The 18,616-nt window shown below is 46.0% G+C and overlaps 1 protein-coding gene across 1 annotated transcript in view; it reads left to right on the top strand.

Annotated features, from left to right (window-relative positions):
- The window catches only part of LOC138373652 (uncharacterized PPE family protein PPE12-like), a 60,694-nt gene extending 57,872 nt beyond the window's left edge, over positions 1 to 2,822 (top strand). Inside the window, exon 3 of the mRNA XM_069339993.1 lies at positions 2,665 to 2,822. Within this exon, the coding sequence (XP_069196094.1) occupies positions 2,665 to 2,822 (158 nt within the window). The remainder of the gene's footprint in view (positions 1 to 2,664) is intronic.
- Positions 2,823 to 18,616: the final 15,794 nt, after the last annotated feature.

The following is an 18,616-nucleotide window of genomic DNA, read 5'->3' as shown; positions in this document are numbered from 1 at the left end:
TGACTATTTTATATGTTCCTATCATATCTCCTCTCTCCCTTCTTTTCTCTAATGTCGTAAGGTTCAGTTTCCTCAGATGTTCTTCATATCCCATCCCTCGTAACTCTGGGACAAGCCTCGTCGCAAACCTCTGGACCTTCTCCAGTTTCTTTATGTGTTTCTTCAGGTGGGGGCTCCATGATGGCGCGGCATACTCTAAGACGGGTCTCACGTAGGCAGTGTAAAGCGCCCTAAAAGCCTCCTCACTGAGGTTTCTGAATGAAGTTCTAATTTTCGCCAGTGTAGAGTACGCTGCTGTCGTTATCCTATTTATATGTGCCTCAGGAGTTAGATTAGGTGTAACATCTACTCCCAGGTCTCTTTCTCGAATCGTTACAGGTAGGCTGTTCCCCCTTCATTGTGTACTGTCCCTTTGGTCGTCTATCACCTGATCCCATTTCCATAACTTTACATTTACTGGTGTTGAACTCAGTAGCCATTTCTCTGACCATCTCTGCAACCTGTTTAAGTCCTCTTGGAGGATCCTACAATCCTCACCTGTCACAACTGTGTGTGTGTGTGTGTGTGTGTGTGTGTGTGTGTGTGTGTGTGTGTGTGTGTGTGTGTGTGTGTGTGTGTGTGTGTGTGTGTGTGTACTCACCAAGTTGTGCTTGCGGGGGTTGAGCTCTGGCTCTTTCGTCCTGTGTGTGTGTGTGTGCACTCACCTAGTTGTACTCACCTAGTTGTGCTTGCGGGGGTTGAGCTCTGGCTCTATGGTCCCGCTTCTCAACTATCAATCAACAAGTGTACAGATTCCTTAGCCTACTGGGCTCTCATATCTACATTTGAAACTGTGTATGGAGTCAGCCTCCACCACATCACTGCCTAATGCATTCCATCTTTTAACTATTTTGACACTGAAAAAGATCTTTCTGACGTCCCTGTGGCTCATTTGGGTACTCAGTCTCCACCTGTGTCCCCTTGTTCGAGTACCCCTCGTGTTAGCAGTTTATCCTTATCTAATTTATCAATACCTCTGAGAATTTTGTAGGTAGTGATCATGTCTTCCCTTACTCTTCTGCCTTCCAGTGTCGTGAGGTACATTTCTCGCAGCCTTTCCTCGTAACTCATGCCTCTTAGTTCTGGGACTAGACAAGTGGCATCTTATCTTGAGGTTATCTTGAGATGATTTCGGGGCTTTAGTGTCCCCGCGGCCCGGTCCTCGACCAGGCCTCCACCCCCAGGAAGCAGCCCGTGACAGCTGACTAACACCCAGGTACCTATTTACTGCTAGGTAACAGGGGCATAGGGTGAAAGAAACTTTGCCCATTGTTTCTCGCCGGCGCCTGGGATCGAACCCAGGACCACAGGATCACAAGTCCAGTGTGCTGTCCGCTCGGCCGACCGGCTCCCTGGATACCTCTGAACTTTTTCCAGCTTTTTCTTATGCGTAATCATCCTCATAATCTGTGCATCATCAGCAAACAAGGAGAGGAACGATTCTATACTCTCATTTACATATTTCAGAAACAGTGGGTAATCATTTGGGATCTTTCTTTCCCCAGATCTTTCTCTCTATTTGACTCTTGCAGGATATCACCTCCCAGATGGTACCTTGTGTTCAGCCTCCTGCTGCCTTCGCCTAATTTCATTACTTTACACTTTCCTGAGTTGAACTTTAGCAGCCATTTTCTAGACCATTTCTCCAATTTGTCCAGGTCGTCTTGTAGTCTCTGTCTATCTTCATCCGTCTTGATTCTTCTCATAATCTTTGCATCATCAGCAAACATTGAGAGGAATGAGTCTATACCCTCCGGAAGATCGTTTACATATATTAGAAACAGGATGGGTTCAAGTACAGGATGTGTGTGTGTGTGTGTGTGGGTTTGTGTGTGTGTATGTGTGTGTGTGAATGTATCTGTATTCACCTAGTTGTGCTTGCGGGGGTTGAGCTCTGTTCCTTCGGCCCTCCTCTCAACTGTCAATCAACGATCAATTTTTCTTTCACAACACAGCTAGGAAGCAACCAGTAACAGCTGTTCATATATCACATTCACATTCCATAACATAGCATTTATTCACACTGAATTTCCTTAGCCACTTGTTGCTCAAAGCACTTATTTTATCTACATCAATTTGAAGGGCATGAAGGGCGTCTGCGTCTCCTATCTTCCCCAGTTTCTCAGCATCATCCACAAACATGTTCATATAATCCTGTATTCCTTCTGGTAGATGGTTTATGTAGACGATGAACGTTACTGGTGCAAGAACTGAACCCTGTGGTACTCTGTTAGTAACACTCCTCCAGTCAAACACAGTGTCTCTGATTACCGCCCTCATCTGTCAGAAAATTGTTCATCCATGTCAGAAGTCTCCCTCAAAATGTCTTTGATAAAAACGTGCATAGAATGCAACATGAAGTAGATTACCAACAGAGCTTTCAATGCCAACTCTGTTCAGCCGCCATACACAAAAAATGTGCCAACATGACTAATAATTCAAGGAGAAATGGTCCCAGTGACCACTCTGTGTACTGGCTCTGCAAAAAGGATGATGTAACTTTTTTGAAGATGATGGAAATCCTGGATAAAACTCCCGCCGAAAACAGAGAATCACTAATAAATGCCTGCATAGCAATTTCTAATGTCTTCAAACAAACTGTACATGAAACCAAGGTACAACCAGATGCAGCACAGAGCTCGGTGGCAGCGGCGCCGGAGCAGAGCGCAGAGTTCGGGACGCCTGAGCAGAGCGGGGAGTCGGGAGCGCCTGAGCAGAGTGCGGAGTTGGGGACGCCTGAGCAGAACGCGGAGTCGGCACCGGAGCAGAGCGCGGTGTCGTAGGACCCAGAGCAGAGCACAGTGTCGGGGACGCCGCAGCAGACTGCGGTCCCTGGCAAAGGGAAACAAACAAAACAAGGCCCCAAAATCTGTTGGTATTACAAATGGGCAACCTGTAAACATGGGATATCGAGAAGAACAAATGGAACATGTAAGTACGATCACCCTAGAACGTGCAGAAACCTCCTCAATACAGGTAAATGTACCAAAAGCTGTGAATTCTTTCACCCAGAAATTTGCAAGAACTCTTTGGACAGGAAAGAGTGCTTCAATGCTGAATGTCCAGCTTTTCATATAAGAGGTACCAGGCGAATAAAACCGACAGACCGCCACTATGAAAACAGCCACTACTCCATCGACCGGGATAATTTTTTAGCAAGAGGAGGAGGAGAAGAATGGCTAAAAATGACCAGATTCTACCACCAACTTGGTCAAATGCTAGAGGACGCAAACTCAGTGGCCTCCTTACCAGAGCCTCACATATTAACACCAATTAAGGCATCCAATACTTCCACTAACACGATAACATCATTTATATTTGCCAACATCCAGGGTATAAGAACACGCAAATCCAACAAAGTTCACTTTATGGATGGTCTCCTACATGAGGCAAATGTAGTGTTTGCAGCCCTAACAGAAACTCACACAAAGGACTACCATGATGGTGAAATATGGATTTCAGAGTACAATCTTTTCAGATGTGATAGGAAACACCGGCTTCAGGGTTGGGTCAGCCTCTACATCAAAGACACACTCATCTGTACTGAGCTGCTAAACACCTCAAATGATATGGTGAAAGTGCTGATAATCAAAATAGAGATCCTAAATGTAGTTATTGTCCTTGTATATAAGTCACCGGAGGCAAACCCTTAGCAGTTTAAAGACCAACTAATGAAAATAGAACACTGCTTGGAAAACCTCACAAATCCAGCTCCGAACATCATCCTGCTTGGGGACTTCAACCTACAGTACCTGAAATGGAAGCACCAGGCTAATACAGTAATATTAGAAAGAATACCAGGAAGTAGCCTAAATGAACAGGCACATGCAAATGACCTGCTACGGATGTGCGACAGGTTTGCCTTAAACCAGCAAATAGTAGAACCAACTAGGAAGGAGAACACACTGGACCTCATTTTCACTAATAATGATGAATTGATCAGGAACATAATGATTACAAATACGTGTACTCAGATCACAACTTAATTCAAGTTATGACAACCATGGGGAATAGACCTTCAAAACCAGTCCAGATTCCCGGTGGAGGAGATTTCAGCAAATTCAACTTCAATAATAAACAGATAAACTGGGAGCAAATAAACCAGGACTTCACAGAAATAAACTGGGATGAACAGTTTATTGAATCGGACTGTGTTGGAAGACCAGGCCCTGTAGCCCCTGCTGCATTGGACCCCGACGACCTGACTACTCCCCTCAGCTCCCCTCCCTCCTCTGCGGTAGGGTCGAGTCCCCAGCCCCCAGTAGTGACCACCTCGTCCCCTGGCACGGCTCCGTCTCTCATTGTGACTACTGCGCATTTTACCCTCATGAACTCCAGGGGTTCTCAACGCCGTTCCCGCCACGGCCGCACTCGCACGATCCCTTCCCGTAATACTACTTACAACGCCTTGTTTGGTCCCGCTACGTGGGCTAAATACTTTGATCTCCACCATCTGGATTCTACTCCTCCTGATGATTTCTCCCTCCATAAACACCTTGTTGATTCAGTAGATGCCTCTGTTACTTTTAACTCCACCAGTTATGGTACACGTGTCGTCGCTGCTCCTTCTCAGGATGCAGCTACTCACTTAGCCGCTTTGTCCTGCAATGGAGAGACCCCTGTTCAGGTCTCCAAGAACGCTCGGTTAAATGCCAGTGTTGGCACTGTTTTCCTCCCGCACCATGTTGCAACTGGTGTTCGGGACCTCAACGATTGCCAAGAGGATATTAAACATATCCTCGAAGCCCAAGGCCATTCTGTCCTCCAGGTGGACACATTTACTCGACCCCCTCGTGGTCATCGCCGTCAGCCCCTTCGAGTTGTAAAAATCACCTTTGATAGTAGGACCCTTCCGCCCTCTATTATTCTTGCTGGTGCCAGATGCTCCGTTCAGGAGTACATTCCCTCTCCTAGACTATGCAATAAGTGTTGGAAGTTCGGGCACGGTGTCCTCAAATGCACCAGTACTGTGTATCTGTGCCCCTTGTGTGGGGACGATAGTCATTCTAAGTCCGAGTGCACTTCTCCCCAGGCTCGCTGCCTCAATTGTGGTGAAGCCCACCCTACCTTCTCACGCTCGTGTATGCACTACAAACTCGAGAAAGCCGTCCTCAACTTGAAGCACCGTGATCGTCTGTCTTTTCCTGAAGCGAGACGCTAAGTTCGTCGTCTCACCCCTTTCGCGGGCGTCTCCTACGCTCGCGTGTTGCGTTCTACCTCTCCTTGTCCTTCCCGTCTTCCTCAGTCTCACAACCGTTTCCAGGCCTTAAACCCGACCACACCCACCACCTCCTCCCCTATTCCTTTGCCTCCTGTCCCAGATGGTCTCCCTCCCGGTTCTCCATCTGGGATTTTCCCCCTTCCTACCTAATCCACCATATCTCCTTTGTCTTCTTCCCCATCTTCCCCCACTCTTTCTTCCCGACCCTCCCCCCAGTTTCTTGACCCTCCACGCCACCTGTCTGTCCAGGCTGATATCCATCATCCTCCCAGCAATCTTCATGTTGTTCGCTCTCGTTCCTCTTCTCCTGCTGAGACCATTGAGTCTGTCGCTCGGTACGTTGTTACTGGAACGCCTGTCTCTTTGAGCCAGAAACGTAAGCCTGGCTCCTCTCCTTCTTCCTCTCCGGAGGGTAAGAAGGTTTCGCTTTCTTCCTCGCCCCCTCCCTCGGACTCTGTCACTACATCCCCTCCTATTTCAGTAGTCGAACCCTCTGTCTCTGATATGGAGGTTTCTTCCGCCCCCGATTCGCTCTCTGTTGCTTGCCCTTCCTGAGGTACACTCCCTGATTTCTGCCCCCCCCCCCCCCCTCCTCCAACTGTCCTTGCCTGCCCCTCTCAGTTGTCTCCTCCTCCTCCGGACCCCGTCAGTCCGCCTCTGGTCTGTTCTCTCGCTCCCTTCCCTCTCTCCTTACTAAGTTTACCCATGCCCCCCCTAACCCTGATTTTGCCGACCCTGCCCCTGATCCAGACCCTGATCCTGACCCCTGATCCTGACCCTGATCCTGAGATCCTTTAATAAACTGTGTTCCCCTTTCCCTTAATTTCTTTCTTGTTCTCTATTACTGTCCTTTCTCTTTGATAATGTCTATTCTTCAGTGGAATATTCGTGGATTTTATGCCAACTTCCATAAACTCCAACTTCTAATTACACAGTTTACACCACTTTGTGTTTGTCTCCAGGAACCAATGCATGGTGCTCGTCCTGGTCACTTTCGTGGTTATTCCTTTCTTTCTCCCCCCCACAGCTCTTGCTGGGGCCCATAACTCTACTGCTCTCTTAATTCGTTCTGATATTCCCTTCATCCCCCTACTTCTTCCGTCCCCTATCCATTGTTCTGCTGCCCGTGTTTTTGTGGGTAAATGGTATACAGTCTGTTCCATTTATCTCCCTCCAAACATCCCTCTTTCCCTCCCTGATCTTAAGCACCTCCTGGACTCCCTGCCAGAGTCGGTGCTCCTTTTGGGTGATTTCAACTGTCGACATTCCCTCTGGGGTGATGTTCTGACAAACACCCGAGGCCGTCTTCTCGAACCGTTCGTCCTCGCTTCATCTCTATCTCTTCTGAATTCTGGTGAGCCCACTCATGTGGACTCTCGAACTCGCACCCTTTCCTGTCTTGATCTTTCTCTCTGCTCGTCGTCCCTTTACTTAGATTTCACGTGGCAGGTTCTTGATGACCTCCATAACAGTGATCATTTCCCCATTCTCGTTTCCTTTTTCTCTTTCCACCCTCCCCTCTCCTTCCCTAGGTGGCAGTTTGCCAAGGCTGACTGGTGCCTATTCACCCTCCGCGCTACTCTCTCTGACCTCTCCTCTCTGCCTCTTCCTCACGCCCTCCTCCTTTTTTATGACACTGTCTTCAACGCTGCCCTCAGCTCTATCCCTCGCTCTTCCTCCCGGGGCACACGGAAGTGTGTTCCCTGGTGGAATGTGGACTGTGCTCGGGCTGTCCGCTGTAAGCGTGCTGCCTGGAAAAAACACCGTCACAGGCAGACGGCTGATACTTTTATTCTGTTTTGGAAGGCAAGTGCGGTGGCCCGAAGGACCGTCCGTATTGCTAAACGTGAGATTTGGAAATCTTATGTTTCCACCATTATGTCCGATACTCCTCTACCGCAGATCTGGAAGAAGATCCGCAAGATTGCGGGCAAGTTCCTTCCAGATGTCTCGCCGGTTCTCCACCTCCGTGGGACTCTTGTGGCGGATCCAGTGAAGGTCGCGGCCGAACTGGGTTCCCACTTTTCTTCTGTTAGCTCTGGTTCTCATCTTCCTCAATCCTTCCTACTTCGTAAGCCTGTTCTTGAATCTTATCCTTTAGATTTCCAAACTCTTCTCCGCCTTCCCTATAACGATACTTTCTCTCTTTCTGAACTTCAATCTGCCCTGGCCTTCTGCGGATCTATGGCAGCAGGCTCGGATGACGTTCATTACGAGATGCTTCGCCATCTCCCTCCGTGCACGTTTCAGTATTTACTGAGTCTGTATAACCAGGTCTGGGAGCCGTCGTCGTCCATCCCTGAGGACTGGCTCGATGCCGTTGTACTCCCTATTCGGAAACCAGGGTCTCTCGGTACGTCACCTAAGGACTTCCGTCCTATTGCTCTCACAAGATGTGTTTGCAAGCTGTTTGAGCATATGGTAAATGTCCGTCTGATATGGTTCTTGGAACACCATCACCACCTCTCTCCTTCTCAATTTGGTTTACGAAATATTCCGCAGCACGACTGATGTCCTGGTGAACTTGGAGGTCTATATTCGTACTGCTTTTGCTGGAAAGACCTCCATTGTTGCTGTCCTTTTTGACCTGGAAAAGGCTTATGACACGACTTGGAGATACCATATTCTGTCCCAACTTCGTTCTTTTGGCCTTCGTGGTAATCTCCCTCTCTTCCTTCAAAGCTTTCTCTCTCGTCGTACCTTTCGAGTCAGACTTGGTGTCACTCTCTCTGCCTCTTTTCGGCAGTATGAAGGTGTGCCCCAAGGTAGTGTTCTGAGTACTACTCTTTTTCTGGTTGCCCTCAATGGTCTCCTTTCCTCCTTTCCTTCTGGCATCTTCTCCGCTCTTTATGTTGATGATCTTACTCTTTGCTGTCGAGGTGATGATTTGCCTCTCCTTCAACGGCGGCTTCAACTTGCGATTCATGTTGTGTCATCTTGGGCCACCAATCATGGCATCAAGTTCTCTTCTACTAAGACTTGTGCCATGACTTTTACTCGGATGCGGGTCGTTCTTTGTCCCTCTTTGTCACTTTATGGTCATCCCCTTGAGAACAAAGATTCCACGAAGCTTTTGGGGTTATTCTTTGACACTCGTTTGTCTTGGTCGCCCCATGTCTCTTACCTCCGTGTTGAATGCTCTAAGGCCCTTAACCTACTTAAGGTTTTGTCCCATACATCTTGGCAGCGGATAGGCGCACGCTCCTCAATTTGCATTCCTCTCTCGTCCTGTCTAAGCTCGATTATGGTTGCCCTGCATACTCTTCTGCTTCTCCTTCTACTCTACGCCGTCTTGATCCTTTACACCATACTGGGTTGCGCCTCAGCTCTGGTGCTTTTCGTTCAACTCCTACCCTCAGCTTGTTCGCTGACACTGGCTTTCTGTCTCTCCAGGATCACCGGGATCGCTACAGTCTTCGCTATCTTGCGCGATCCTTACAGCATCCTCACTCTCGCCTCTATCGTGCTTTGACTTTTACCCCTCCTGTAGTTCCTGTTCCTCTTCACCACCTTCCTCTTTCTGTCCGTTTGTCTCGCTTACAAGATTCTCTTTCGGTTCGTCTTACTAATGTTTCTCCTCGTGTTGTTCCGTCCATGCCCCCGTGGAGGGTCCCCCTTCCCAAATTTTGTACTTCTCTGACCCGCGTCACTAAAGCTTTTACCCCTCCTACAGTTCTGAAACGCCTCTTCCTTGAGCACTTTTTCTTCTCACTCCCATGTAACACCGCTCTAAAATGCAATTGTAACACCACTATAATGTATACTAAACTAATGATGTAAGCACTACTACGTATCCTGAGTAACACTTCCCATCGGTTGCAGTTGGTAACACTGTTATTGAACACGGTAATGTGAGCTGACATATGATGGTTACACCGGAACCAAAAGGTACACTGCCAACAAGGAAATGCTACACAGGACTAAATAATGCTGCCACCATCTGCCTTCACCATTGAGACTATATCAAGCAACGAGGCAAGAAACATTGCTTGCCTGGAGAGTACTTTCTATGACTCATTAATTATGGGGACTATATTCAAAACTATTCAAAACTATATTCGTCAGCCACTATATTCAAAAGGCTAAGAGGATTCAACAATTGACACAAACGGGAAATTTAACATGAGTTTATTGAGACTAAAATTATGCTAATTACCACTTAGAAATCCTACTTTAACAGTGGCCAATATTTAAGAGATTTAGACATGGAACAAAACCTCAGAGATCACACACAGTACCTTAAGACCTCTGTCTCTCCCTCTGTCACCTCCCGATGTTCTCCACAGCCCTCTCTGGACCCTGGTGTCCGGCACTGTGTCTAACAGGACCAAATATATACCCTCAAAAAAGGGGGAGGGGAAGATTTACTGTTGCTACCTAGATCAAAATTGCCAGGGGGGGTCAGGCCACACGTGCACAAACAATTAAAAATATTTCAATTAAGCTTGTTTGACATTCACCATACACTCTTCAAGAGAGGAGTTATTAATTACGTGTGTGACTAACCTCTGACCTGGCCAAAAGGGGGAGATCCATGGATGTTTACACATAAGAATCTGGAGTCTAATTCCTTGCAATGTTTGACAAGAGTATCATGAAATATTACATACTTGAAATTATGCTGACTAAGACTAACCCAGGAATTTTTTAATCAACATACAAGATAATCCGGAGGTCATCTGGGCTGACCTCTTGAAAAGGCTTCCTGGGTGTGAACTCTAAGGGGGGGGGGTCATGCATGTTACACCCACTCCGTTCCCATCTTCACCGACTGGTCAAAGTCTGCTGACGGTGTGGGCTACTCTGTTGTTTTTCCTGACTGCACTTATATGTGTCGCCTTCCTCCGGAGGCTAGCATCTTCACAACAGAACTCTATGCTATTCTCTATGCTCTTCGTCTCCTGCTTTCCCGGGGGCAATCCTCCTTCATGGTAGTAGTTGACTCTCGTAGTGCCCTCATGGCTTTAGGGTCCTTTAATCCAGTCCACCCTGTGGTCATCGAGATTCAACATTGGCTGGTTCTTATCTCCAGTAAATTTAAGTCGGTTGCGTTTTGCTGGGTTCCCAGCCATGTTGGTGTCTCTTTAAATGAGCGTGTGGATGCTGCCGCTAAGGACGCTATCCGCACTTGTCCCATCTCCCATAAAGGTGTTTCTTATTCTGACTTTTACACAGTTATTCATGCCTCCATCCTTACCCGATGGCAGAGTTGTTGGTCTTCTATTCTTGGTAACAAACTGCGTACTCTTAAGAGTTGTGTGTCCAGTGGCCTTCCTCCTGCCACCGTAACCGGCGGTGGGAAACGGCTCTGGCTAGGTTACGTATTGGCCATACCCGTTTAACTTACGGTCACTTAATGGAGCATCCGCCCTTATTGTCCGAAATGCATTGTCCCTCTTACGGACGTACATATCCTTGTTGAATGTCCTGACTTCCAGGATGAGCGTGTGTCTTGTTTTCCAACTGTCCCCCGCGATCGCTTGTCCCTCGATAGAATTCTTGGCGACTCGGATACTTTTGATATCGTTCGTTTTATGCGTTTTTGTTCTCGTATTGGCATCCTTGGTGATATTTAGCGCCCTCTGATTATCCCGCACATTTGATGGTGCTACATAGCCTTCCCGGTTTGGTGCCTTCTATTGATAATTACTTACTTACACACACACATACACACACACACACACAGGTGGAAACTGAGTGCCCAAATGAGCCACAGAGATATTAGAAAGAACTTTTTTAGTGTCAGAGTGGTTGACAAATGGAATGCATTAGGGGGTGATGTGGTGGAGGCTGACTCCATACACAGTTTCAAGTGCAGATATGACAGAGCCCGATAGGCTCAGGAATCTGTACACCTGTTGATTGACGGTTGAGAGGCGGGACCAAAGAGCCAGAGCTCAACCCCCGCAAACACAACTAGGTGAGTACAACTAGGTGAGTACACACACACACACACACACACACACACACACACACACACACACACACACACACACACACACACACACACACACACACACACACACACAAAATGACATCGCAAGCAAGGCAAAGACTCAGCCTAAATTGCTGCATAGCCACATCAGAAGAAAAACAACAGTAAAGGAACAGGTTATGAAATTAAGGTTAGGGGCAGAAGGATTCACTACAAACGACAAGGAAGTGTGTGAGGAACTGAATAAGAAATTCCAGGAGGTCTTCACCTTGGAGCAAGGAGAAATCCCAGAGATAAGAGAGGGAATAGCTAACCAGGAACCACTGGAAGAGTTTGAGATTACCAGCGGGGAAGTAAGGAAGTGTTTACTAGAATTGGATGTGACAAAGGCTATAGGTCCAGATGGAATCTCCCCTTGGATACTAAAGGAAGGAGAAGAAGAACTGTGCCTCCCGCTCTCCATGGTGTATAACAAATCACTGGCAACAGGGGAACTGCCAGAAATTTGGAAAGCAGCTAACGTAGTCCCGATATACAAGAAAGGGGATAGACAGGAGGCACTGAATTACAGACCAGTGTCTCTAACCTGCATACCATGCAAGTTGATGGAGAAGATTGTGCGAAGAAAGCTAGTGGAACATCTGGAGCGAAAGAACTTTGTAACACAGCATCAACATGGATTCAGGGATGGCAGGTCCTGCCTCACAGGGTTACTTGAATTCTACGACCAGGCAACAAAAATAAGGCAAGAAAGAGAAGGGTGGGCAGACTGCATATTTTTGGATTGTCAGAAAGCCTTTGACACAGTGCCACACAAGAGGCTAGTGAAAAAACTGGAGATGCAGGCTGGAGTGAAAGGGAAGGTACTCCGTTGGATACAGGAATACCTAAGTAACAGGAGACAACGAGTCAGTGTGAGGGGTGAGGTCTCAGATTGGCGAGACGTTACGAGTGGAGTACCGCAGGGGTCAGTCCTTGGACCTATACTGTTTCTGATATATGTAAATAATCTTCCAGAGGGTATAGAATCGTTTCTCTCAATGTTTGCCGATGATGCAAAAATTATGAGGAGGATTGAAACTGAGGACGATAGTAGGAGGCTACAAGATGACCTAGACAGACTGAGTGAATGGTCCAACAAATGGCTGTTGAAGTTCAACCCGAGTAAATGCAAAGTAATGAAACTAGGTGGTGGAAATAGGAGGCCAAACACAGGATACAGAATAGGAGATGAAGTACTTAATGAAACGAACAGAGAGAAAGATCTAGGAGTTGATATCACACCAAACCTGTCTCCTGAAGCCCACATAAAAAGAATAACGTCTGCGGCATATGCGAGGCTGGCTAACATCAGAACAGCGTTCAGGAACCTGTGTAAGGAATCATTCAGAATCTTGTACACCACATATGTAAGACCAATCCTGGAGTATGCGGCCCCAGCATGGAGCCCGTACCTTGTCAAGCACAAAACGAAGCTGGAAAAAGTCCAAAGGTATGCCACTAGACTAGTCCCAGAACTAAGAGGCATGAGTTACGAGGAAAGCTGCGGGAAATGCACCTTACGACACTGGAAGACAAAAGAGTAAGGGGAGACATGATCACAACCTACAAAATCCTCAGAGGAATCGACAGGGTAAACAAGGATAAACTATTCAACACTGGTGGGACGCGAACAAGGGGACACAGGTGGAAACTGAGTACTCACATGAGCCACAGAGACGTTAGAAGGAACTTTTTCAGTGTCAGAGTAGTTAACGGATGGAATGCATTAGGCAGTGATGTGGTGGAGGCTGACTCCATACACAGTTTTAAATGTAGATATGATAGAGCCCAGTAGGCTCAGGAATCTGTACACCAGTTGATTGACAGTTGAGAGGCGGGACCAAAGAGCCAAAGCTCAACCCCCGCAAGCACAAATAGGTGAGTACAAATAGGTGAGTACACACACACACACACACACACACACACACACACACACACACACACACACACACACACACACACACACAGAGTTTTGCTGGAGTTTTGAGGAAATGGTTGTTCAGGGCTGTGAAGATTTCAGTGACTACATATCAGGCACCATAGCAATTGGAGGACAAAAAATTATAGTAGTAGTCATATATAACCCCCCACCAAACGACAGAAGACCCAGACAGGAATATGATAGAAACAACATGGCCATCCTCAACATAATAGAGAGCAGCTTCTTTAGCTAGCAGGAACGAATCCAGGCTACTAATTATGGGAGACTTCAACCACGGAAACATAGATTGGGAGAACAGAGACCCACATGGAGGACCAGACACATGAAGAGCTAAGCTGCTAGACGTGGCAAGAAGAAACTTTCTCAGTCAACACGTCAAGGGACCGACAAGAATGAGAGGAGAGGATGAACCAGCTATGCTTGATCTGATATTTACCCTCAATGAGTGGGATATAAGGGAAGTTAAGTTGGAAGCCTCCTTGGGAATGAGTGATCACAGTGTATTGATCTTTGAGCACCTGGCAGAGCTAGGATTTATCTCCCAAAAAAGAACCAGGAAACAATGGGCTGGCCAACCGAAAGGGAAATTATGAGGAGATGAAAAAATTCCTAAGGGATATACCATGGGACACAGAATACTGAACAAAGTCCGTGCAAGACATGTTGGACTATGTCACCCAAAAGTGTCAGGAGGCTGTAAGCAGGTATATGCCGGCCCAACAGGAAAAAACGAGAAGCAAAAGAAGTATCCATGGTTTAATAGGGCATGTATGGACGCAAAGGAGCTGAACAAAAGGGCGTGGAGGAACTTCCGTAATAACAGAACACCAGAAAGTAGAGAGAGATACCAAAGAACCAGGAACGAGTATGTTAGTGTGAGAAGAGAAGCTGAAAAAGTATGAAAATGATATATCTAATAAAGCCAAGACCGAACCAAAGCTACTACACAGTCACAGCAGGAGGAAAACAACAGTAAAAGAACAGGTAATGAAACTTAGAACAGGCGAGGACATGTATACAGAGAAAGACAAAGAGGTGTGTGAAGAACTCAACAAGAAGTGCTAGGAGGTCTTCACAATAGAACAAGGTGAGGTCACTGCGCTAAGAGAGGTGGCAGAAAATCAGGCGGCCTTGGAAGGGTTCGAAATTACAAGAGATGAGGTCAAGAGGCAGAGACATCTGTTGGATCCAACCCCCACAAGCACAACTAGGTAAGAACTAGGCAACTAGGTAAATACACACACACACACACACACACACACACACACACACACACATCCATGGCAATTAACACTATAATTGAGAGGGCAGCCTATGCTGCCTGTAGAAATAGATCCCATCTGTTCATCATGGGGGACTTCAATCACAGAAGGATTAACTGGGAGAACAAGGAACCACATGGAGGTGTGGATACGTGGAGAGCTAAACTATTGGAGGTGGCGACAAGAAACTTCTTAAGCCAACATGTCAGGGAACCAACTAGGATGAGAGGAAACAATGAACAGCGAGACTTGACCTAGTCTTCACTCTGAACTACTCCGACATAAGGAAAATCGGTTTCGAGGCCCCAGCAGGGATGAGCGACCACAGTGTAGTGATGTTTGAGTATCTGGTTGAAGAAGGGTTATTGAACTCGAGGAGAGGTACTGAAAACAAAAGGCTGGCATTCTGAAAGGGAAACTATAAGGAGATAAGAAAATTCCTTTCAGATATAACATGGGAAACAGAGCTCAGAGGAAAGACGGCCCAAGACATGATGGACTACATCACGCAGAAGTGTAAGAAAGCAGCAAACAAGTTTGTCCCAGTCTAAAAGGAAAACAATGAAATGAAGATGAGAAACCCATGGTTTAATCAGAGACGTAGGCTAGCTAAGCAGCAAAGTAAAAGGGCGCAGAGAAACTATGGGAATAACAGGACACTTGAGAGAAGAGAAAGATACCAGAGTGCCAGGAATGAATATGTCAGGATGAGAAGAGAGGCAGAAGGACAATACGAAAATGACATCGCAAGCAAGGCAAAGACTTAACCTAAATTGTTGCAAAGCCACATCAAGAGAAAAACAACAGTAAAGGAACAGATAATAAATTTAAGAATAGGGGCAGACGGATTCATTACAAACGACAAGGAAGTGTGCGAGGAACTGAATAAGAAATTCCAGGAGATCTTCACTTTAGAGCAAGAAGTTCCAGAGATAAGAGAGGGAATAGTTAACCAGAACCACTAGAAGAGTTTGAGATTACCAGCGGGGAAGAAAGGAAGGAAGCTTAATGTAGTCCCGATATACAAGAGAGGGGATAGACAGGAGGCACTAAACCACAGGCTAGTGTCCAAAACCTGCATACCATGCAAGCTGATGGAGAAGATTGTGCGAAAAAAACTAGTGGAACATCTGGAATGAAAGAACTTTGTAACATAGCATCAACATAGATTCAAGGATGGCAGGTCCTTCCTCACAGGATTAATTGAATTCTACGACCAGGCAAGAAAGAGAGGGGTTGTCAGACTGCATATTTTTGAATTGCCAGAAAACCTTTGACACAGTACCACACAAGAGGCTAGTGAAAAAGCTAGAGATGCAGGCAGGAGTGAAAGGGAAGGTACTCCATTGGATAAGGGAGTATACCTAAGCAACAGGAGACAACGAGTCACTGTGAGGGGTGAGGTCTCAGTTGGCGAGACGTAACCAGTGGAGTCCCGCAGGGGTCAGTCCTTGGACCTATACTGTTTCTGATATAAGTAAATGATCTCCCAGAGGGTATAGACTCATTCTTCTCACTGTTTGCTGCTGATGAAAAAATTATGAGGAGGATTAAAACACAGGATGATAGTAGGAGGCTACAAGATGACTTAGACAAACTAAATGAATGGTCCAACTGCTGAAGTTCAGACCGATTAAATGCAAAGTAATGAAACCAGGCTGTGGAAACAAGAGGCCAGACACAGGATACCGAATGGGAAATGAAGTACTTCATGAAACGGACAGAGAGAAAGATCTAGGAGTTGATATCACACCAAACCTGTCTCCTGAAGCCCACATCAAAAGAATTATATCTGCTGCATATGGGAGGCTGGCTAACATCAGAACAGCCTTCAGGAACCTGTGTAAGGAATCATTCAGAACCTTGTACACCACATATGTAAGACCAATCCTGGAGTATGCGGCCCCAGCATGGAGCCCGTACCTTGTCAAGCACAAGACGAAGCTGGAAAACGTTCAGAGGTATGCCACTAGACTAGTCCCAGAACTAAGAGGCATGAGTTACGAGGAAAGGCTGAGGGAAATGCACCACACGACACTGGAAGACAGAAGAGTAAGGGGAGACATGATCACTATCTACAAAATTATGAGGGGTATTGACAGGGTAGATAAAGATAACCTTATAAGTTTGTTGAGAGTTCTTAACTGTGGGGGTTTGTAGAGTCGAGTACACAATGTGTCAACTTTGTGAAAGAGAAAACAAGCACTCTTTTGAACATTATATTGTAGAATGTCCCATATTGACTGACTTTCGCCCTCCTGGGCTAAGGTATGCTGAACCCTGTAATTACTATATGAGTACTGGAACACTTGATGATATATTGGACTTGTACCCAAGATTTACCATGCAATGTATCAATTATACAATGTATGTGATGTAACTATATAACCTGAGCTTGTAAAAGCACCTTAATCACCTTCAGTGATTAAGTGCTTAATTGCACACTAGTTTCTCTATCAGCTATCTCACCCTGTCAGAGTAAAAGAGACAAATGTATGTGAATGCATGTGTGTGTGTATATATGTATGTATTTATGTATATGAACGTATATGTGTGTGTGTGTGTGTGTATGTATATGTATGTGTATAAAGTATATATGGAAGCTGATCAGAATTAAATTTCACCTTTGTAAATGTACATTAATGACACTATGTAAAAGACACACCGAGCACTTTATGTAGGGCATACGTAAATCTGTGTATCTATGTATTTACGTACGTAGGTTAGCTTAGCATTTTAAAAGCACCGAATCACCTTCTGTGGTTGAGTGTTCAATAAACCCCTGAACTATATGTTTAACACATCTCTAACCCTGTCCATGGAGGACAGAAGAAAAAATATATATGCTGGTTAGCATTGCAAATGTGTGGCCACGTCTGTGGTAGAAAATAATAATAAAAAAAAGCTCTTAACTGTGGGGGTTTGTTGAGAGCTCTTAACTGTGGGGTTTGTTGAGAGCTCTTAACTGTGGGGTTTGTTGAGAGCTCTTAACTGTGGGGTTTGTTGAGAGCTCTTAACTGTGGGGTTTGTTGAGAGCTCTTAACTGTGGGGTTTGTTGAGAGCTCTTAACTGTGGGGGTTTGTTGAGAGCTCTTAACTGTGGGGTTTGTTGAGAGCTCTTAACTGTGGGGTTTGTTGAGAGCTCTTAACTGTGGGGTTTGTTGAGAGCTCTTAACTGTGGGGTTTGTTGAGAGCTCTTAACTGTGGGGTTTGTTGAGAGCTCTTAACTGTGGGGTTTGTTGAGAGCTCTTAACTGTGGGGTTTGTTGAGAGCTCTTAACTGTGGGGTTTGTTGAGAGCTCTTAACTGTGGGGTTTGTTGAGAGCTCTTAACTGTGGGGTTTGTTGAGAGCTCTTAACTGTGGGGTTTGTTGAGAGCTCTTAACTGTGGGGTTTGTTGAGAGCTCTTAACTGTGGGGTTTGTTGAGAGCTCTTAACTGTTCGGTTTGTTAAGAGCTCTTAACTGTGGGGTTTGTTGAGAGCTCTTAACTGTTCGGTTTGTTGAGAGCTCTTAACTGTGGGGTTTGTTGAGAGCTCTTAACTGTGGGGTTTGTTGAGAGCTCTTAACTGTTCGGTTTGTTGAGAGCTCTTAACTGTGGGGTTTGTTGAGAGCTCTTAACTGTTCGGTTTGTTGAGAGCTCTTAACTGTGGGGTTTGTTGAGAGCTCTTAACTGTGGGGGTTTGTTGAGAGCTCTTAACTGTGGGGTTTGTTGAGAGCTCTTAACTGTGGGGTTTGTTGAGAACTCTTAACTGTGGTGTTTATTGAGAGCTCTTAACTGTGGGGGTTTGTTGAGAGCTCTTAACTGTGGGGTTTGTTGAGAGCTCTTAACTGTGGGGTTTGTTGAGAACTCTTAACTGTGGGGTTTGTTGAGAGCTCTTAACTGTGGGGTTTGTTGAGAACTCTTAACTGTGGGATTTGTTGAGAGCTCTTAACTGTGGTGTTTATTGAAAGCTCTTAACTGTGGGGTTTGTTGAGAGCTCTTAACTGTGGTGTTTATTGAAAGCTCTTAACTGTGGGGTTTGTTGAGAGCTCTTAACTGTGGGGTTCGTTGAGAGCTCTTAACTATGGGGTTTGTTGAGAGCTCTTAACTGTGGGGTTTGTTGAGAGCTCTTAACTGTGGTGTTTATTGAGAGCTCTTAACTGTGGGGTTTGTTGAGAGCTCTTAACTGTGGGGTTT

Source organism: Procambarus clarkii, chromosome 43 (assembly GCF_040958095.1).
Source record: "Procambarus clarkii isolate CNS0578487 chromosome 43, FALCON_Pclarkii_2.0, whole genome shotgun sequence".
Classification (NCBI taxonomy): Eukaryota; Metazoa; Arthropoda; class Malacostraca; order Decapoda; family Cambaridae; genus Procambarus; species Procambarus clarkii.
Note: the sequence above shows the minus strand (reverse complement) of the source record. Positions and strands in the feature narration are given on the sequence as shown.